Source organism: Dermacentor silvarum, chromosome 7 (assembly GCF_013339745.2).
Source record: "Dermacentor silvarum isolate Dsil-2018 chromosome 7, BIME_Dsil_1.4, whole genome shotgun sequence".
In the NCBI taxonomy this organism is placed as follows: Eukaryota; Metazoa; Arthropoda; class Arachnida; order Ixodida; family Ixodidae; genus Dermacentor; species Dermacentor silvarum.
Window position 1 is genome coordinate 23,057,907 of NC_051160.1, and position 21,498 is coordinate 23,079,404.

The 21,498-nt window shown below is 50.3% G+C and overlaps 1 protein-coding gene across 1 annotated transcript; it reads left to right on the forward strand.

The window, feature by feature from the left end:
- Nucleotides 1–8,264: 8,264 nt before the first annotated feature.
- LOC119458740 (uncharacterized) lies at nt 8,265–18,950 on the forward strand. Its single transcript, XM_049670333.1, has 4 exons — nt 8,265–8,769; nt 9,307–9,560; nt 15,476–15,608; nt 17,934–18,950. The coding sequence occupies exons 1-4, from the start codon at nt 8,614–8,616 to the stop codon at nt 18,291–18,293; spliced, it is 903 nt and encodes a 300-aa protein (XP_049526290.1). The 5' UTR covers nt 8,265–8,613; the 3' UTR covers nt 18,294–18,950.
- Nucleotides 18,951–21,498: the final 2,548 nt, after the last annotated feature.

A 21,498-nucleotide genomic window follows, 5' to 3' on the forward strand; every position in this document is an offset into this window, starting at 1 on the left:
GAGGCGTAAACGGGATTGGCCTGTAGGGTACAGCTACTTGGTGGCGCAAAAATCAACCAGGAAAAGCAGGGAAAAGATGGATACGACCTGATCTCTTAAAATCATAGGCAGTGGTACAAGGTAAATTTTTGAAAAATAAAAATAATGAGAGGTATACAAAAATGCTAGATAAAGAACATGTATAGTATACCTGATTAAATCAAGCAGGCTAGGTGACTATTTGTCGCCGCCCCGTTTCAAAGGGGATGCCAATAAATCATCATCATCATCATCAAACCACAGCTAATATTGCAGTAACCAAGTGTATTTTACTTTGCTGCTGGTGTAAATTTTCGGCAGTGGCGTAATGGTATTGCAGCCTAAAATTTACTAAAGACAATGATAACTAAAACTAAAAGCATTGATATGGAATGTATCATTACGAGCCAGCTCAATTAACGTAAAAATTAGTTTCTTTTTGAAGTACTGAGTCAGTTTATGCTGATTGAGTGGTTTTGAAAACTTTCACGGAAGGAGGTTGGATTACCAGAAGAAAAAAAAAAAAACGCGCAGTTTCGCCCGAAAGGCGAAGCATCGATTGCGATAGTAAATTAGTGGACAGCTATACGAAGTAAGGATAGTAGCTATACATCGGCCGTATAAACTCGTAAACATAGGCATTCTAAGTGAACAAGCATGGTGTCACGCGCGCAAGCAAACAGGAACGCATCTCACTTAATGGCCACGGAAACTCGCTGTCAAAACGCTGCAGTGAGTAAGCGCAGCAGCAGCAGCGAGCGCTCGCATCAACGCAAACTAAGCTGCGAAAACACAGCGCAGGGCGGACTCTGTCCCCGCCGCAGACGGTATTGAAGATACAGCGGCCGCGCGCGGCCGCTGCTCCTACTTGTTGAAAATTTCGCGCTTAACCCCAGCCCCCGTGCGCCAGTGTCACGTCACCGGTTTCGTAGTTTTTTTTTTAATATTTAGGCCGTCGTGGAGCAGTAAAAAGTTATAAAAGTTCAGTCTTTGGCTCTTTTAGAATACGGTGTATACTTCCTTCCCGATAACACTTTAAACCAGGCCCGAGCTGAGGCCAAAATCCACGATATCACGTGGAACAGGAACAGGATCTTCAAGGTGACGTTGCCACATTCCCCGCGTAATTTTCTCTTCTGCGTGAATGTGCAGGAAAGAAAAGCAAGGCCCGAAAGAAGGAAGCCAAAGCTCGGCAGCCGTCTACCAGACGAGGTTCCAAACCGAATTCTCGACCTGCCTCCCGGCCTTCCTCGTCGCCAGGCTCGGCGGCACCCTCACGCGCTGCCTCACCACTACCGCCATCTTCACGCGCGCCCTCTCCGCCGCCGCCGCCCGCCAGCCAAGAGAAAATCGGCCCCCGAAATAGCCGCTGCCGCGGCGCCCCACAAACAGCGCGAGCATGAATTGAAGGCAAGCAATTCTGTGGTCTCACCGACACGCACCTTTCGTTGTTAAGTGCGCTCCCACCAGAGCACCATATTGCCACGCGTGTGCCGTTTAATTATCAATTATTGATTTAGTTATAGAATACTGCAGGCCATACTCCGGGCCCTAGCAGGGGTGGTAATAGTAACAAGTAAGAGAAATTATGAAATATGTATAGACCAAGCAGAAAGTAAACCAAATGTAGCAAAATAAGCAACAAAGATATTAAGTTGCGATGGGTTCGATTCCCACCGCCGCCGGGCAACCACTGGTTCAAAAGGGCACAAGGGTACCCTGGCCTGGCGTTCGGCTTCGTTCAGGGTTGATACGCTTGGGAAACGAGCCTGCGCGATGAATACCTGTCGATCGCGGTAAAATCAGCTACCAGAGAACCAGTATAAGGAAAACAGGAAATAAAAATCTGCACATGAAGATTGACGCTTGAAGTGATCAACAATGGTCGAAAAAGGAGTGTCGCTAGAGCCAACGTTTCTACAAGGAGACCTGTCTTCGTCAGGGAAGCAACAACGAGTCCCCCTGTCGAAAAGTTGGCTTTAGCGACATTCGCACGCGTCTATCGCCATTTCACGTAAACTAATTTTTAAATGCGAAGCATTTCTTGCCGGCGGCTCTGTCCGTCGCTCCCGCGGCGTCCCACACCCCCACAGCGCATGCGCGTCCCCTCCCCCTCTCTCTCCTCTTCTACGCTCCCCCTATCTCTCCTCTAGGAATCCTGTACGGAGCGGTGCCCACGTCTCACACCTCCACAGCGCATGCGCGTCCCCTCCCCCCTTTACTCTAGGAATCCGGAGCGGCGCGCACGACAGGTGGTGCGACAGCTGCATACTCCGCTGGGGGCGCCACGGTAGTTCCGCGGTATGAAAATAATAATGACGGAGCGCGCGCGCCTCATTCTCTCTCCTGTGCAGCGCCGCGATGAGCGCTCGGACCGCTGCCGCGAAACCATCTCCCGCTCAAGCTAACCATCTCCCCACTGCTTCGTATCCACACATGGTTCCCTTTAGCGGGAGATGGAGTAATTTTTTTTTCTTGGGCAGCCGTTGAGTGTTAAATCGCACATCTAGGGCTGAATCGTGCCATTTGTATGTTGTACGTCTCACTTAATTCGCAGGTAAAGTTATTTAGGTGGCGTAAAAAAATTCTTTTGCCTTCAATTGTTGTGGAAGTGTTGTCTCGTAATAAAACCTGAAGGCTTGATTACGAGAAAAAATTCGGGCCACACTTTACCTTTTCGAATCTTTCGCCCGAACCTCGGCGCGAGTTTGTCATTGTGAGCTCGCAGATTTCAGTCCTTATCACGACCAGTCGCGTTCGACATGGCACAGGGAGTGTACGAGCAAGTGTCACCTGGGACCTGGAAGCTTCAGCTGGTTGTTCGCGGTGGTCAAGGAAGTGGCTGCATGGTCTCATATGCAGGTGCCTATAGAATAATGAGCTGTCAAATTCTGCCATATTGTCAAATTTTGTAACGTTGTTGGTTTGAGCCAACTAGAGACGCCATAGAAGCCCTCTGGGCCAACCCGAGCTGGCAAGATGGTGAATCACAATATATGGCGGAATGTGCCAATAGCCGGAATAGCACCTCAGGGCACACCTCGCCTCGCGTCACCGCACAAGGAGTGAGCGGGATGTGATCAGGGGAGGGAGCGGGGGATGGACAGAAGCACGAGATCCTAGTCCTTGCGTTTTATTTGTTTTCGCGAAGAAAAAAAAGTTCTCCGAACCGGTCTTCGGTTCTTTTAGAATGAAGTGCTAGGCCGTCTTTACTAGTTGACAGCTAATTAGACCTCTATAGACCAGAATTTGCAGTGCTCCTATATAGGTGGCAGTCATTTTTTGGGGGCGAAGCCTATCTCACAGCAAACCCCTCTAACGCCTCTAAATGAATCATATGTAGATTCCTGTAATTGCGGTTAGGTTAGGTTACCTAACGTAGCGTAACCAAACTCCATAATAGAGACGCTACTCAGAGGCGTTATAGACACTTGCTGTGAAATGAGCTTCACTCCCTATTTTGCAGGGGAGTGCGGGAGCAGGCGGAAAGAACTAAAGAACAACCGCGATAACGCTCAGCCCGTTCTTATCGCATGCTGGCCGCCAGTGTGTTCGCTCGCCATGGCTTTGTTGCCCTGTCATCAAATTGGCAGCCCAGCATGAGCCACGCAGGCAGCTGGTGCCAGGTGTCGAGAATGTGCACGCTCTTGTTCTTAACGCGTGCGTGAGAGCAACAAATTTCCTACTCTCGAAAACCGGTTGGGACGACAAAGCCACGAAAAGCGAGCACTGGCGGCAAGTGTGTGATAAGAACAGGCCGAGTGTTATCGTGGTTGTTCCTATTTCCTTTCCACCACTTCTCGCAGTCCCCTGCAAAAGATGGCTGCCCTCTAGAAGCGCTGCAAGTTGTGCTATCAAAATCCATGACGTCACGGTGAGTTGGTGCGGCAACTTCAGAGTGGTGTCGCCACACGTTTTACAGCGGAGCCCCTCCCTGTTGGCGCTGAGCCGTGCTCCCTCAAGGGCTGCAGAAGATAGCGTCAACCTTTCCTTTTCCATACGAACCACTTACTACTACTGCCGTCGTTGTCGGTTTCGCTAAAAACCACATGTTCTAGCGGTAGAAGAGAGGAAAGGGAGAGCTCAACCCTGTGAGAATGCTGTGAGAGGGTGCAGATGAACAGGATACGGGGAGGGGGGTTGACGTTAGACGCGTCCTCCAATACTCGCGTTGGAGGGGGAGAGCGTGAGGCGCGCCAACCAATGGTGGTGTAGGAAAAAAATAGGTCAACGGAGGAGTGGGATGGGAGAAAAGTTAGCGTTGGTTGCATATACGGAGCTTTGGTCAAGGACTCTTGTCTGGGAACGTCGTAGAAAAAGCGCGAGGAACGCGCTAGGAACGCCGTCGCCGGTGGACGCCGACGCGCCCCATCCCCTGCAAGTAGCGCCGTTCGGGCCAGCTAAGCGGCCGCGAATGCAACTACGACTCGGATGCTCGCTCCCATTGCAGCCGGCCTGACACAGCAGGCCGTACATTTTTTTAAAGCATGGTCACCACCCGAAGCGCGCAAAAACGGAAATGAGGTGAAAGAATGGTGAAACAAAACATTTACAATATAGAGTGCTTGCGAACTTTGACTTTAATGGTGTAACACTCGGTGTAACTAACAAAGCTTCGCTGTTCGACCATCTTCACGGAATGGAAGGGGCGGTGATTTTTTTTTCGTTCTTGCTTTCTTTTTGTTTTGTTTACCAGGCCTTCTTTTATGGCGATTGGGAGTAGCTATTTCGAAATTGCAGAAGCGTAATCCACTGATACAACTGTCCAGCTTTCTTCAAATTTAGCGAACTTTTCAGTGGTATAGGTTGACTGTTGGATGAGAACACGAAGTCCGAAATGCTCATTTCTTTAATTTGACTGTGAAGTCGTGGAATTCAAGGTATTTCTAGGTATTTCGGCCGTTGGGGGCAGTCATGGTTATTGAAGCTTGCCAAGTTTAGTCTTCGATTCTTTTTTTTAATACAATGTAGTCCACGTTTACCGACACAAAATTAACTATGCTGGAGCAGACCACGTAAATATTGATGATGTGGAACTTAAAGGCTGCGTCACCACCGCCCTTCATTTCTGCGTCTTTTCTGGTTTACTTACCCTGTTCGATATGCAAGCGTGGCTTTTTTTTGGCATCCCTGAATGGCGGGAGATAACCAGTAAAGCTCAAATTATTGATCGTTAGTCGCCCTTTATTGACAGTTGTTCAAATCACAGTATTTTAGTTACCGAATGTTCTTTTATCCCTCACCGGGCAGAGCGTGATGGACGTGAACGCATACCAGCCGGACGCGGGTGAGCTACCGCTGCTGATGCCGTACCGGGTCTACCGCCACCTGGTGACCGCCGACGGATGCGACCGCCGCGACGCTTCGCCGGGTCCCTCGTGCGCCTACTGCTTCTTCATGTCCGCCGCGATGGTCGTCACTGTCCTCGTCACCGTGCTCGTGTCTCTGTACGTCGCCACGGTCTTGATAGCGCCGCCGCCCGACGAGGTCACGGACGCGCCCGGCGGGGGCAATGGGCCCGAGAACATGCTGCCCATCTACCGGGAAGCCGCCACGCCTAGCGTCGAGGCATCGACGGAGTCCTCGCAAAAGGCACGTGCGCACCTTTGGAGGACACCCTGGTACACCTCGGGGGTGTGGCTGATTTTGTGAAAGGAGAGGTATACTGGCATCAGGGCGCCGGCCAGCTAGATGGCGTTAAGCCTGCTTCATCTTCCTGTACAAGGTCTGCCGACGCCAGCCACTTGGGCTACGACGGAAACGAGACGCTATTTTCTGAACAGTGCATAGATGGGCACCAGGTTCGTGGCTTGCTTGAACCTGGGGTGCTATAGATTCCCGGTGCTAGCCGGTATTCGAGCCCGCGACCTACGTGCTCTGCAACAGAACGCAAAGCGCCGTATCCACTGAGTCACCGCGACGGGACGTTCCTTCTCATAACTAGTACGTTCGCCGTGATTACGTGGCTGTCAGTCGTACTTAAAGCGAACGTTAAAGGGGCCCTCAACCACCTTTTTTTTTTTTTTTTCAGGCCTCAGAAACATCTTGAAACGAGTTCGGTGCCTCCCAGGAATTATCACCGAAATATGTTTTGCAAAAAGACCTGGTAGGAGTGTAGATACTACGAGTGCCATATTTTAATGTTTCTGATTTCCCGTCAACGTCCTTCATTTAGCTGCGCCGTTGGAGGTGCCCAGACTACACGTAGTGGTCATCCGATCCGCGGTTTGTTACGTCGTCTGTGTGGGGCCTGTTTTCTATCGTGTTCGTACATCGATAACGTGCAGAACAGCTCGCCGATGGGTTCCACCTCGGTCGCTAGCTTTACCACGAGAGCTGCTGGAGATGCCAGCGGCAGCCTCACTTCTCAGTATTGCACGGGGTCCCTGCTATACTGATCCCGGGAAAAAGAAGTCGCGTTTGGTACCTTTCACAGAAATTTGGCGACTGCCGCTGCGTGAGAATGGCAGCGAAGCGGCGAAGGGACAGCCGTAGCGTCAACACCTTTTCTGTCGACATAGAAGGTGTCGGCCAGACACTGCCGCTCCATAGTAGCAGCACCTCCCAGGCTCATACCTTCACAGGATGCGCGAGTAACGTGAGCCTGCGGCCTGCCCTGGCAGCCATCAGCCAAAACGAGCCGACTATGGAAATCCCGGCAAACGGGTGAGGAGACGGCCTTTGTTTGAAAAGAGGGTGTTTAGGAAAAAGGTGATCACGTTCTGCTTGAGAACTCGACGCGCCACCACATGGCTGAAAAATTTGACTAAATGTTCGCTGCAGCGTATGCTATTCGTGGACTGTGCTTTTATTGCGACAGCAATTATATGGACACCCCAGGCGCATTTCGGCCTTCGCCGTCGCCGTGATGTTCCGCATGAAGTCCAAGGGCGATAGCATTGTCGCCGCGCGCCGTCGGCTGTGCAAGGGTGAACCGACGCTGGCGGCTGAATCTCGCGCACGCAAGGGAGGAGAGCGGGGAGCAAGCGCGCCGTCTTCCGTCGCGCGCAAGGCACCGGAGCGATGGAAGGGAGGGGGGTAAGCGATTTGCGACGGGGACAGAGTCCGACGTGCGCTGTGTTTTCGCCGTTTAGTTCGCGTTGAAGCGAGACGTAGCAAGAAGGTCAATTCGCTCGCTGCTGCTGCTGCGCTTCCTCACTCCCGCGTTTCGACAGCGTGTGTCCGCGGTCATCGAATGATATGTGTTCACGTTTGCTTGTGCGCGCATGACACCATGCTTGTTAATTTAGTTAGTAAGCGAATGCTTGCAAGTTTATACGGCCGTTAAAACTACTATCCTTCGTATAGCTGTCCACTAATTTCCTATGACACTGCGACTTTTTGCACAAGGCCCGAGGGTGTGGCTCACGGCCCCTTTAAAGCTAACAGGTTGGTGTGGCTCTCTCGCCTGTTTTCGTGGTTGGCGGCCGGACTTTAATCAGCTAAGGGCACCTGCTCTCGCGTAACCAAGTTGCGGGGTGCGTTCGGCGCCGAATGCTGAGACGCACACACTGTCGCGCGTGAGCTTTGTGTGGCGTCGTAAGGTTCCAGACACTGTTGTCCGTGGTGGCACTTTGACGTGTTTATGCGTAGGGGGCCTACATGCAACCAAGCGTTACCTACATGAAGGCTCCTTATTTCTCCGCCGCCTGGGCTGACGGTTGCGGGTCTGTTGTCGAGATGCGCCGTTTTGTCTTGCCGGTTCACGGCAGATTCGCGAAGACCGGCTGCCGCAGTGCATGGGATCTGCATTGAAGCGAATGGCCACATAAGCATATCTGGCCTACGTGAAGTAAACAAGCGGAGAAGAAAGCACGCGTGCGTAGCCGTTGTCATTCAATTGTTCTCATGCCGCCGTCGTCTTGCCGTTGGCATCGTGCCGTCGTCGTTCCATCTAGGCCATGCTGCCCTAGTTGTCGTCGTTTCCATCGTCACACCGTATTCGTTATCTTCTCGCTATCGTGCCCTCCACCAAAAAAAAAAAAAAAAACGGCGACGATATTTTGTGCCGCCATCTACAAACATGGTTATCGACGTCAGCAGGGTTATCGACTTCGCAAACATTGGTTGTCATTGCGTTTCATCTCTGCGGTCTGCATAAGGGGCCTTTTCGCTTTCTCTGACAATCATCTTCGACGGCTTCTGCAACAATTTTTTTTTTGTCCGAGTAAGGTTCTGCTGGAAGACGGTAGAGGCTTGGGCTAGTCGGTACATACTCGATAGGGAAACAGCGCAAAAAAAAAAAAAAATACAAGAACACTGCTGGAAATTCGCGCCGGTCATGTAATTTGTGTTCGTTGTGTAGCTATTTCGACATCGTTAAATTCCTGGACCTAACCTGACGTTCTGCGACTGTGCGCTACCGCCTCGGCACTCCAGGTGGTGAACCCGAACGACCCGCGGTACACGGACCCCCACCACCAGACCGTGTGTGTGTTCCACGCTGTCGCCAACGGGCTCACTGTGCGTAACGGGCGCAGCAGAATCCGCTTTAGTATCTCCCGGTTCCCGTTCGCTTTGTGCCGCGTGGCGCTGTTCTGCTGCCCTTCGCTGGCTGCCAACCTGGAACCCGGGCCCGAGCACCCGGAACCGCAGATGCGCAACTTCGTGGTCAGAGCGCAGGGCAACCGGTTCCTGCGGGCACTCATGATGCTCGGCGACGGCTCGTCCACCAGCGAGCCGCAGTTCGAGGCGCTGCTTGACAATCTGGAGGCGCGTACGCTGGCCGACGTCGTAGGAACCTGGTATAAGGTGCGGCGTCTTCTGCAGATATTTCGTGGCACGCGTTGTTCGACCTGTTTTATGAAAGCGGCTAGCTCTCTTGCCTGTTATCCCCGAGGTTGACTGTCGGATCGCTGGTGTGTATTTTTTTTTTTTTTGGGGGGGGGGGGGGATGATCTGATTTTGATTTCGATTTGAAAGCGAGAAAACGACAATCGAAGAAAACAGAAGCGAAACTATCGCAGTAACGCTTAAGCATCGCGAGCCGGGCAGTCATCACCGTCTCTGGTGATGACTGCCCGACGGCGCGCACTTTGTCTTCAGTTATGCTTCGGTCGCGCCCCCGCTGTTCGCGTTTAATTTCATTTGAAACCGTTAGTATATAAAGCTGTAAAACCAGCGAAAAATACGCACACAAGGCTCAAGATGCGAGGTACTACATGGGACTAAATGCTGTGCTGAATTCGTCCTGTGAACTCCTTGAACCCGTGTCGACTATAAATCGCTGGTAGTTTGCCACCAGCGTCTTTCGATCCGCTGTGTGACGACATCGAGGGCCTTCTGCAGGAGCGTGCCTACAATGGCGTGGTCCTCCGCTGGCCGGAGACCTTCTCGGCGGCGAGCTGGCAGCGCGTGCCCAAGCTTCTCGCTTGGTTGGAGCAGAGGCTGTCGCAGTTAGTGGGCCTCAAGCTGGGCGTGGCGCTTCGCCAGGACGCCGTCGGGCCGGACTTGACGCAGCTGGCGGCCAGCCTGGGGCCTGCCTCGCTATTCCTCCTGCCGCCCGACATGCCACCCAGCAAGTACCAGGGGACCGCGATCAGGTACGTACGCACTCGTACGCTGGTATAGTCACGGGGCAAGAACGAACACGTGCCAACAGCGCTCTTTCAAAAGCAGCGAGCGTGGCGCTCTCACGAAACGTCCGATCACTTGCCTTACTAGTCTACTACACCAGTAAAAAAAGCGTGTTCATAGACTGTTTGAACGTACGGAAAGTGTCTGTTTACATCTTCAGATAAAATAAAGACGCATAATGCCTCGTTACTAATATTTATGATTTTTCGTAGAGCTTACGGTAAACTTGACTTGTAAAATTGTGGTTATGGGCACAAGGAATGAGTTGAAAAAGTTAAGCAGATCCCACGCACTGTGGGAATCGATGTTATGCGAAGCATTTTGCAGGTACCTGACCATCTAGCATTGTATGGGGTTCCATAAATCGACACCAGGTGGTACCAACGTGTTTGTGTAGATTGAGTAGTTTGCTGGTCGCGAGCATACGTATCTGATGGCAGCAGCACGACTATATACGACCACGTTGAAGACGATCGTATGGCGACAAAGGCATGATTTATACGCCGTCCGCTCGACGCCAGCTTGCGACATGGTGATTGTTGGCTTCTACATAAGTAGCGGAGGAGCTTAAGCGAGAAAGACAAAGTGTGACGTCATCAGCGACTACGTGTTATGCAATCGTGCGTACCTATGGCTATATGCCATATGGTGCATGTTAAAGCGACGATGGCATTTGTGCCACGGCGGAGAAATGTTAAACCCTGATTAACTTGGGTGACCATACAGTCGGTACACCGTCGAGAAAAATACTGGGGAAAGTAGGCTAGTCCCGGATATGGGGGGCAGTTCATCACGGTGCCTCAGAGCGCGAGATGTCACTAAGAACGCAGACGAGAAAATGGCTTGGGGCACACGCGCCGAGCGTTGAATGAATGAATGAATGAATGAATGAATGAATGAATGAATGAATGAATGAATGAATGAATGAATGAATGAATGACAACTTTATATTCCTGCTGAATGCCGGTGTGGGTCCCCTGCGTGTTCGGGGAACCCCTAGGTGGCCTGTTGTGGCTTCATAGGCGGCGTCGTGGTCTTGGATGGTTTGTGTTAGGTCTGGGTTAGGGGCTTGTTGGTCTTCTTTGGGATGTGGTGCGATGTGTTTCTTGGTGCAAGCGATGAGTCTTGTTTGGTCTTGCTGTGTTGAGAGTGTTGTGATGATGTGTTGTCCTGGTCCACCGTTGCACTATCCAGAGAGATGATGCTGGTTTAGCACTCCCCAACATGTGGAGGAGCATCGTGGTGGTGGTATTCCTTGGTAGAAGTCCATCTGTGCTGGGGTTAGAAGAGTACCAGTTTGCGCTTGCCTCAGAAGGGAGTTGCTCTTCCTTGGTAAGTTGTGTGTATTGGGGTAAGTTTCCGGGTGGTGTCGTGGATCTTTTAGTGTGATATGTTTTGGCAGGATCAACCATATCTGGGGTTGGCTGAGCTTGCAGGGGGCCCGGAGGGTGGTATCGCGGGCGAGTCGCTTTTCTCTTTCGTTGCCCTGCATCCCGGTATGACCAGGTGCCCGGATGAGTCTGACCGTTCCTCGTATATTTTGCAAGTTATTATGTTATTGTGTAAAATGCGTGGACATGCTTATTGGGAGTCGGTGTAGATGTTTAGGGTTTTCGAGGGTTGTGCGTATTATTTAATGGCTCGTACAATGGCGTATATTTCCGCTTCGGTGCTACGGTGCCTATGCCCATTGGTCATTATGGTTGTCGGCGTCTGCGAAGACATGTCTGTCTTGTGGTGTGTGCCGTATTTTCTTTCTTAGGTATGCAACTCTATTCTTTCTTTTGGTGTCATTTTCGTTAGTCAAATATGGTTGTCTTAGGATGGGCGCTACAGTGATTTGGTTGTGGTCGTTCTGGTTTATTGGTTTCGTTTCTTCTGGGGAATAGCTGGAGGTGATCTTGAGGATTCGTAGGAGGTTTTGTTTTTGGTTGGTTCTTCGTAGTCTTGCAAACTGATTGTGCTTGTGTGCTGATACGATGTTTCCGCATGTTATGTAGAGTCCGATGTTCTCGATGTGAGTATTGGGGGTGCTCATCGGGACTCCCATGGAAAGCTTGGTGGATTTTCTTAAAAGAGCTTAGACCTTCCATGGTGCTGTTTAGTTAGACTGCAATACGGAATGGAATATGTGATTCGTGACGTAATTAGTGCGTCACGAAGTTCTATGAGATCAGCTTCCTTTTTGCAACGAGAGAAGTATGCGTGCGATCTGTTGTTTGTTCAGTAAAAAAAGGCAAGGATAAGTGATCGTGGCCCAGTGGTTAGAGCACTGGGCTGCTGTGCTCGATGGCGGAGGTTCGACTCGGTCGCAAATTAATTTATTGTTTTTAAAGCGATGCGAAACAGGAATCTACCTACCGCGAAGTGCAAAGAATGAGTCAAAGAATGGTTCGCATTAACTGCGGGTTTCTGTTTTACCGCACTCCTGTTACTCGCCATTGCCTTTTTTTGCTCGCTAAGTTCAATGGGCTACGTCAGTGGGCAGAACCGGCAGCCGTCCAAGGCCTCTTTTTGTAAAGAGCGACAGGGCATGTGCTGTTTTCTCTCTAGCAAGTGCGTTAATTGAAATAAACCCAGGGATCGTTTAAGGCCAACTGCTACGAAATATCGGACCGCATCCGCTTGCGGCCTTGGCCGTAAGTGGCGCTGGCTAACACTCCCAGGGCTAATCTTGTGTATACACACACAAATATCGAAGCAAGTGGGCGAGAGCATTGCGCCGAGGTAGATTAGTTGGTAGAGCACCACACGCGTTTTGGGAAGATCAGAGTTCTGGCCCTGCCTGCTGCAATTAAGTTATCTTTTGTACACTTTGATTTCCGTTTAATTTGTTATGTTGTGGAGGTCACCAGGGGGTCGACCACGGCCCCATTTCTTTGGGAAGAGTCCATGGTGGAGAGCCCAGCGTACCGCTGGTTCTTGGCTGCTGGCAAGCGCGTGTTCTGTCTTGAGTCTTCTTGCTTGTCCTCCGGGGCAGCGGCTGTTAGCGCCGCTACACGTGCCCTGCTCGTAATGGGCATTTCGATGTTCAAAAAATATTTGTCATGCGTACACTATGCACGGATGCACTATATGTGCGTGCGCAAGGCCAGATCCGTATGGGAGGAACGGTGATTCCGAGGACAGCGTGTTGGCCGTCTGAAAGATGAATCCACAGACAGCTAGCCTCTGGTGGTGTTTCATGTTAAAAGCCTTGATGGTGGTATCGATGTCGGTGGTATCGATGCATTTTTCACTGCAGGCACTACAGGAAAAGCGGCCCTGGCGCGCATGCATAGGTTCAGGCGGTCGGTACTGGCTTCTGCGATCTGGTCGAGGATTTAACCCCACAAAGCCCAATGTATCATTTTTGATACGCTGATTTTGGCACCTAAAACTCTGATTTAAGCACTGGAAACCCTATGCAAGGCCCATACTCATGTTTTTGATATACCGGATGGAGTTCTCAGTTGTGGATAGTTCTGCAAATCAATTACTAAATAATTAATTACCGTACTAATTAATGTGTACACAATTATTGTTTCATTGTTTTCTTTGTACCAACATACCTCCCCTATAGCCGTAAATAAATGTGAATAAGCTGTTTTAATTTTCTTTGATGTGGAATGGCATTCGGGCTTTGTGGGGTTAATAGTCACTTTCTTGACGAAACGGTGGGTGCATCTGTTGAAATTGCCCGAAACATCAATGTGACAGGCGCTGTCTTCTTGTCAATGACAGGAGAAAGTTTTTGAGCGTGTCTGCTTCATCGTGCCTTGCACGGGAGCATTTCTCATGGTGTTCGGGGACACGTCTGGCAGGAGCACCGACATCTTCGACAGCGTAATAATTTCGCGTGCACATTCGTTCTCTCTGGTGCGAGGCGATGTCGTTTCAGTTGAAGCGTTAAGCGCTGGTTTCGCGGGCTCTGCGCCATTGTCAGTCTGCTACGCCGAAAGTCGGGTTTCTGGCGGCGCTTGAAGTGCCGTCGACTCATTTGTGGAAGCGCGGTGTGAGGTTGAGCTCCGAGCTCCATAGGCGACGCGCCAATGTGACGGCGTGCTGGGCACTGAAGCTCACCTGGCCACATTTATTTCGCACATTACAACTCGTAGTTTCACGTGCTGCAGCTGCGACGGGGACGGTTTCCGCGTCCGAAGTATGCCTTGGCTGATGCAAATGGCATTGGCGCAGGTATGCCGTAGTGAGTAGGTTGAACGGGGTAGTCCGCAAGGGAACTGGTGTGGCCTGGAGTTGGTGAAGGACGCGACAGGTGACGGGGTATAGAATGGCGGGAAGACGCGTTGCTTGCAACTTCCGCGGTCGTCGAGTAGTCGGTCGTAACACTGTGCTCAGTTAGAACCTGTGAGTCCGAGGAGTTGTCGTGGAGACGTGCTTGGAGAAGCAAGTTTGAGCGACGGGGAGCGGTGGCGGCGTGTGGCTGGAGTTGTGTGCCCCGCAGACAACGTGCGGAGCGCTGCGTTTGTGTTTGCCTGACTGCTGGCGTCCTCCACAGAGCTGCTGAATACTCCTTCTGTCGGTGTGACGGAGAGTGGCAAGTTGGGGTGAAGGCTTGCCGCAACAGGAGAATCACCATGCAGTGCAGGCACAGTGGCCAGCGTGTGGCCAAAGACTGACGCCCTGGGACGCGGCGCGAGGAACTTGGCGGAGAGGAGGCAGAGACGTGACCGACGACAAGGCATCAGAGCGGGAAGTCCATGAGGAATGAAGCGTGCTCTGCAGTCGTCTTGCTGTCGGAATTAGCCTCACTTGGAGTGCTATAGAGTGCGCGTCCACCGAGAAAGGTGGAATCGTGGCTGGTGACAGTGGGGGCTGGCCATACCTGGCGATGACAAATGTTTCCAGCTCGTCGTGTGACCGTTCACCGAGTTCTTGCAGTTCTTGGGGCAAACTTATGGGCAAGAGTTTGACCACGAACCATGAGGTCGTACCTCACTTGTTGTCAGCTCACCCGGTGGTAGTTATACAGGTGGGCCTCCAGCTCGTGAAGAATAGCGAAAGCGGTCGCAGCGTCTGCCACAGGTTGTCTCTTTGTTGGGAGCCCATGGTTTGGTTTCTATGGTGGTCATCGTCCGAGGTCGCGAATATGTGGAGGTCGCAAGTGAGGCGACCGTCGCCACATTTATTTGGGAAGAGTCAGCGGCGGAGCGACCCAGCATATACTGTTCGTCTTTGGGTGCCGGCTAGGGCTTGTTATAAGCTCGAGAGTCTTCACCTTCCGTGTCCTGCTCGCAGCGGCAGATAGTAGCGTCCCTACAATACATTTCAATTAAACATAACGTAATTTCACAGTGCTTTCTTTGGCTCTATTGTCTGTTCTTTTTTTCGATTTTGGTTGACTTAACAAAAAATTGCGCCCCTCGGATGCCCTTAGTCTCATCGCCCAGTTTGGGACAGCGTAGGCATGAAGCAGCCGCCGCGTAAAATTTCACGTTTGAAAGACGAATAGACGCGTCACGAAAAGTTCCCAAGAACGGACGTTTTTGATTGCAAAACTGAAACAAAAAAGAAAACGACGCCATTACCGTTCGTCACGAGTGAGGAATGACCGAGCACGTACGCGCAGCTCCTCATGTTTGATAGCTCGTTTCCTCATGAAACAAATATAGATGTAAGTGCTCTTCATAGAGCGTTGTAAGTATATGAACGACTGTCCTGGTCGCAGCCAAATTTAGAACTGTAGGTATAGACGTGGCACGTTGCGGACGAGGGCGACAAAAGTGAGAGGACAGGAAAGGGGGGTGACAGGAGCGTGTCCTGTCCTCGTCCGCAACGCGTTACACTTACACCGCTCGTAAGGGATCGCCAACAAGCCCAAACTGTCACCTTATAGTGAGGCTAAATATTGCTCAGCTGACTGCGATCGTTTCTATTGCAGTTACTTCAGCGAGTCAACATTGAACCAACTATGGCAGCTCTACAACCGCTACTTTAGGCCTGGCGTTGGGAATATCTCTGGACTTGATAAAAGCGCCTGTTACCTGCTGCCAGCCGACACTTATACCTTTAAGGTAACTCGTGTCGTGCTTGTAGTCCAGCTGTAACGCTCTCGGGTTCCTGAAGCTGCCGGCAGTTATCATCCCCTCAGGCGCCGAATAATTCTGTCCACTCGGATAATTTAGTTTGAACACATCTCTTGCATCTTCACAATCGTGAAAAGCGAATAAATGTAGAATGAATGAATAATTTTCAATTTTAGTGCGAAGTCACTCATTTGGGGGGCTCATACCAGGAAATTTCGCGGTAGTAGGAGGGTAAGGTAACCTAACGAGCGGCTAAACACTCCTTTTTTCATTAAATGAAACGTCTAGAGAGTTCTCCTGGTGTCTTAGGAGAAGCAAATGTGGTAACGAATTACATTTTAAAAGAAGATAAGGTGTACCTTATGGGGAATGTGCACCGAAATAATAAAGTTTGGGGGTTAAGAGCAAGCTTTAGCTCGGTAGCTCTAATAAATCCATGGAAAGAAAGAAAGTGTTCTTTCTCTGCATTCATCGCATTGATTTTGGTGAGGGTTGTTGTACTTCAAATAAAAAAGTTAAAATTTAGTGGCTGTAGGAAGCACATGTTTAATTTACACCGTAAATAATTCTACATCGAAAAAGTGAACGAAAGAAGATAATAAAAAAAGCGACATCACAATTCTGTAAATTGCGCCTAATAATACATCTAAAGCAGAGAAAACTGATGCATTACATACCGCCCTAAAATATACGACTATATTTTTCTGAGTATGACTTTTGCGAAACCACGTAAACGTTGCAACAATTTCACTTAGGCTGTAAATTCAATTTGCCTGATTTATATGATCTGCTGTACAGCAGATGCAGGTTACATATCTACGATGTCTGTTTTTGGTGCAGAAACTTCGTGCTTGACTTCGTGCTTCGTGCTGTAACTTCGTGCTGTAAACTTCGTACTTAACTTTTTCTTTGAAACTTTCCACTTTCAAGACCTAGCTAAATCAAACTTACGCTTCCTATGAGTCACTAGAATTTAACTTTCTCTCTCAAATGCAAGAAATTTCATTGAAATCTGTCCAGCGGTTGCATCATAAAAGTATTTCTGCGTTTTACATGCACTTGAATAGGCAGCGTCGGAGTTCGCCTCCAGCTAAAGCGTCCTCTTAATTAGGAGCTCTTCAAGTAATTTCTGAATACTCGTTTTCTTCCGTTTGAGAGGCGTTATACGAAGCGCTTACATTGTTCGGTGTCCTGAAAGAACTGTGGACGCTTCGCGAAGATTCGGTCAGCATGGGGATGGGTGGCCTGTCATGGCTGAAGTTTAAACTGCGTAGGTTACCTAGAACACACGCGTTATGCGCAATGTATCTCACGATTCCATATCTCCCTTCAAGCGAAGTGTACATAGTCGTTTCCGCAACCTGTTTTTTTTGTCATTTACGTACATCAAGTGGTGGCAAAGTGAAATCAATGGACACGAAGCTTCGGACGAATCGAACCCGCCCATACGTTTCTTTAAATTTCACTTCAATGTGCTCCGTATTGCAACAGACGATCACTTTGCTTTCGGCACCGCTATGTTTGACGGGACATTTGACGTGCCCTGTTCCGACAGCAATGGTCAAAGAAAGTTCTTTTTTTTTCTTTTCTGAATGCTTGCAGTCAATCATTGACTTATGCATGTACAGCGTGGGCCACTGTTAAAGGGAACACTCGTACGTGTGCGTCTCTCACTTTGCTGGTGCCCTAGCTGCAAGTGGCTGCGTAAGCAGTGTCAGTGCATGGCATAGGTATGCCGAAAGGAATCACAGCTGCCAACCACAGATAACCAGCCGCAAATCTAGGTGATTGTACTCTTCCGATGGCGGAAAATCCGGACAAGCTCCGCCCTCAAGCATTTCCTTTAACGGTCGACCAGTCTGTACGTAAAGTTGGCGATTCTTTTTCTTTTTAAGGCAAATATTTAACATTAAAAGCAATTAAACGCTGGGGTTTTACGTAACCAAACAACAATCAGATTTTGAGACGCCGTAGTGGGGGACTCCGGATTCATTTCGACCACCTGGGGCTCTTGAACTTGCAACTAAATCTATGCACAAGACCGTATTTGCATTGCACGCGCATCGAAATGCGGCCGCCGAGGCCGGGTCAACGCCACAGCCACTAAGCTACCGCGGCGGGTATAATTAAACATGACTCACTACACATTTTCTCCCTAATTATGAATCAGAACATGCACGATTAAACACCCTGCCATACTTGTCTGCCTTGCTAGGAAGCGTCCAACGCCCTGTAATATAACAAACTTGCGTAAATTTGACAAATGCATTAGCAACCTGTCACATTTCGCGCTTTTTTTTTTTGTTTTGCCAGGTGGCGCGAGTGGCCGACCGCGTGCCCGCACCCGGCGAGCAATCCCTGGGTCCCGGAGTCGAGGGCAACGTCACCCGGAAGGCCGGACGCATGGCCTACTTCGAGTCGTGCCAGCTCGTGGCCGCGTCGTACACCAAGCTTACGCTACCCTACGGCGTGGTCGCGGCGAGGCTGGACAGCTGGGTGTCGTACACGGAGCCCCAGCTGCTCGCGGCCTTCCTGGAGCACCTTCACGAGAACGTGTCGGCCACCTGCATGGGCCTGTGGAACCCGCACTGGGACGACTTCGGCGCTCTGTGCGGTCCCGAAACGTACCCGCTAGCGGGCGCCCTGTTTCGGCACTTTAACGACACCCATTAGCCGGGACCGCTCTGTGACAATCTCCTCGACGTCGTCGCAGAGCCGGTCGTCCCATCGAGCGGGCACGTGCCGGTCGCAGAAGCGTGGCCTCGACGAGCGCCACTCCCTGAACGTGCGCGGACACGTCGGCCGTCGTATCGCGATTGACTTCGGAAACGTGAACTTTGAGCGATCGCACTGCGTAACTGAGATAGGATTTATGTCACCGTTGATATCGCCGCTTTTAGTGATTCGTTGTGGCAGGCACCCTGCGTGGTTCCGACCACGCAGTTGGTGTCTGCATTTTTGAAGTGTACTTCGCGCGCGCATCCTACATAAAACGTAAAAAAAAAAAACAGTTTTGAATTACTCGGCTATATAGTGATACCGACGGCACGCACAAAAGCGCAACGCATCAAAGCTTTATTTAAGCAAAAGTAAGTATAAGCATACCTACCAACTCTCCCAAAATTTTTGATGTCTTACGAATATGGATTCGTTCTACGATGTTGCAAACATTGCATGGGTCAAGTTTCTCTCGAAAGGGGAAGCATGAATCGATTGCGATAGCAAATTAGTAGACAGCTATACGAAGCAAGGATAGTAGTTTTATCGGCCGTATCAACTTGTAAACATAGCCATTCTAACTAAATTAACAAGCATGGTGTCACGCGCGCACAAACATGAACGCATCTCACTCGATGGGCAACTTGCTGTCAAAACGCTGGAGTGAGGAAGCGTGACAGCAGCAGCGAGCGAATTGACCTTCGTGCTGCCTCTCGCATCAACGTGAACTAAGCCCTGATACCCTGATTATGTAATGAACGAGAAAGGAAACCGAGGGGCTCGATTTTTTTGGTCATCATAAGAAGCCGGCAAACAATGACACCAAGGACCAGCATAGGGGAAATTGTAGTTTAAATTGAAATACAGAAATGACATAAATGCATATGAAAGTTTATGAAAGAGCAACTGGCTGCAGGTGGAAACGAACACACGTCTTCGCATCACGCGTGCGATTCTTTACTAATTGAGCTACTGGACGGGAGGGAGGGAGGGGAGGCGACGGAGGCAACTACGTCGCCTCCCCTCCCTCTCGTCCCCCCACGGCCTTTCGCGCGACGGAAGTCGCATTTGCTCTCTATATATGGTGATTGTAAAGGAGGAAAGAGACTCTTAATTCTGCAGCCCTTCCGCGAGCAGGGCGCAGAACGGGCGTTTGCACTCCGACGTGCGTTGGCTCCCCGTGAAAGCGCGCGTCCCTCGCGCCCTTTCACTCGCACATACAGCGTCCGGAGCGCGGCGACGATTTCATCGCCGTTGACGTCATACGGAACCTCACGGCGACGGCGACGCCGACGGCAGAAATCCGCTTTGGAGTGTCCATATAATTGCTATCGCAATAAAAAGGGTGGAGCAGGGCAGGCCATGTAATACGCAGGGCAGATAACCGGTGGACCATTAGAGTTGCAGAATGGCTGCCAAGGGAGGGGAAGCACAGTCGATGGTGGCAGAAAATTAAGTGGGGTGATGCAATTAGGAAATTTGCCGGTGCAAGTAAGAATCAGCTAGCTAGCGGACGACATGGGTAATTGGAGACCATCCTGCATGCAGGGGACATAAAAATAGGCTGATGATAGAATGACTGATGAAGAGACCGTTGAATGTGACGCAGTATTAGAGATACCTTCGAACGGGCAATACATGTACAGGTTTCATGCGGTCATTTAATGTGTAACTACGCAAAACACAGTTTGGCGCAGTGTCACTAATATGTGGGTCGATTCCCTGCTTGTAATCCGGTTCGGAGTGCTCTATCATGAGAGATACCGACCGATGCACGCGGAAGATTTTTGGGGTTAGGCATATAGAAAGCTTTGCTTTAAAATAAAACTGCTTTGAAACTTGAACAATTGTGAGCCGACATCACGCGTACAAGTTATTAAGCAAGGCTTTCGTTTGGGGGGGGACAGCCGTCATCGTAGCTCAACTGGCGATAAGCACCGCACGTGTAATGTGGGAAATGTGGGTCAGCTCCCAATGGCAGCAAGCTGTGGTGGTGCACGTTGATTTTTCCTTTCCTCATTATTACTACGTGTCTGTTAAAGAGATAATTTGCGCTAATTTCCTTGGATTCATGCGTCTGTATCTAACTAATATTCGACCCCCTTAGTTCCCCTTAATTTGTTTTTTTTCTCTAAGTTATTCGTTCGTTTAAGAGCGACGTGTATCAGTCTTGTTCGTTTTCGACATTTTACTCGACGCACTTCATGGAATCGAAATATCTTTTCTTATTTTCTTAGAGATTTGTAAGCTCCATGCATCACATCTTTAAATTTCCATTCTGAAAAAGAGAGAGAAAGAATGAAAGCAAAAAAACAAAAAACAAACAAACGAGGACACCTAAGCACTTACGAGTTGCGAATGCGAAAGCATTAATGTCCAATTGAACGCCGCCGAGCGGTCCTTCCAGTTTTGGCGCTGCGAATAATGTACCATAGCGATCCGTGCTCCCCGAGCCAGCAAGCAGCAGCGGCAGCCTGCGGTGCCAACGCCGCACGCCATTGGCGCGGCGATATCCACCTGGCGGCGAGTTGCGGCGATGCCCTCTCCCCTCACGCAGCACCTGGCACGTTACCGTGACAACAGGTGTTCCCTTTCACCCGCTCTGCTCCGTCGAGGGGCAGCTCGTGACGTGGCGTCGCAGCCAATGGGAACTCACTCGAGGCGCACTGGTGGCGTGGCGTCGCAGCCAATGGCAATGCGAGTTTAGGTGCCGTTTCGCGGCTACAGACGATAGACGCCGGCTTTTTTTGCTCGATGGGCCGTTTGACGCTATGAAAAGCCTTTTCCCAGCAGTTGGTGCAGTTGAACCGTTGCACTTAATTTAACTGAATGTAGCGAATTTCATACGAATCGGTGCACCGATGACAAAATGAGAGCACCTGCGCCTCACGAGTAGTCAAGTGGGAATAGCATCCACTGAAGCTTGTTTTAAAACGGCGCTCGTATCATAGCGCCGAAGTGCGTTGCAGCTGCAGTCGCGGTGCGATTCGAAACAGAGAAACATCTGCGGCCGATATGGCGCCAGCGGGCCAACATATTCGCTTCCCGTCGTTTGGCGTTTACTGTTTGTGTTTGCTTTTTTCTGCACGTGTACGAGCGTTGTCGCTGGAGGCTTTTATGTTGCGAAGATACCCGAGCGAAACCGGCACGACTTTTTAAA

Coding starts and splice junctions, on each gene's coding strand:
- LOC119458740 (XM_049670333.1), top strand. CDS start 8,614: ATGCGCAACTTCGTGGTCAGAGCGCAGGGCAACCGGTTCCTGCGGGCA. Junction 8,770..9,306: donor TCGTAGGAACCTGGTATAAG/GTGCGGCGTCTT, acceptor GGCCTTCTGCAG/GAGCGTGCCTACAATGGCGT. Junction 9,561..15,475: donor TACCAGGGGACCGCGATCAG/GTACGTACGCAC, acceptor TTTCTATTGCAG/TTACTTCAGCGAGTCAACAT.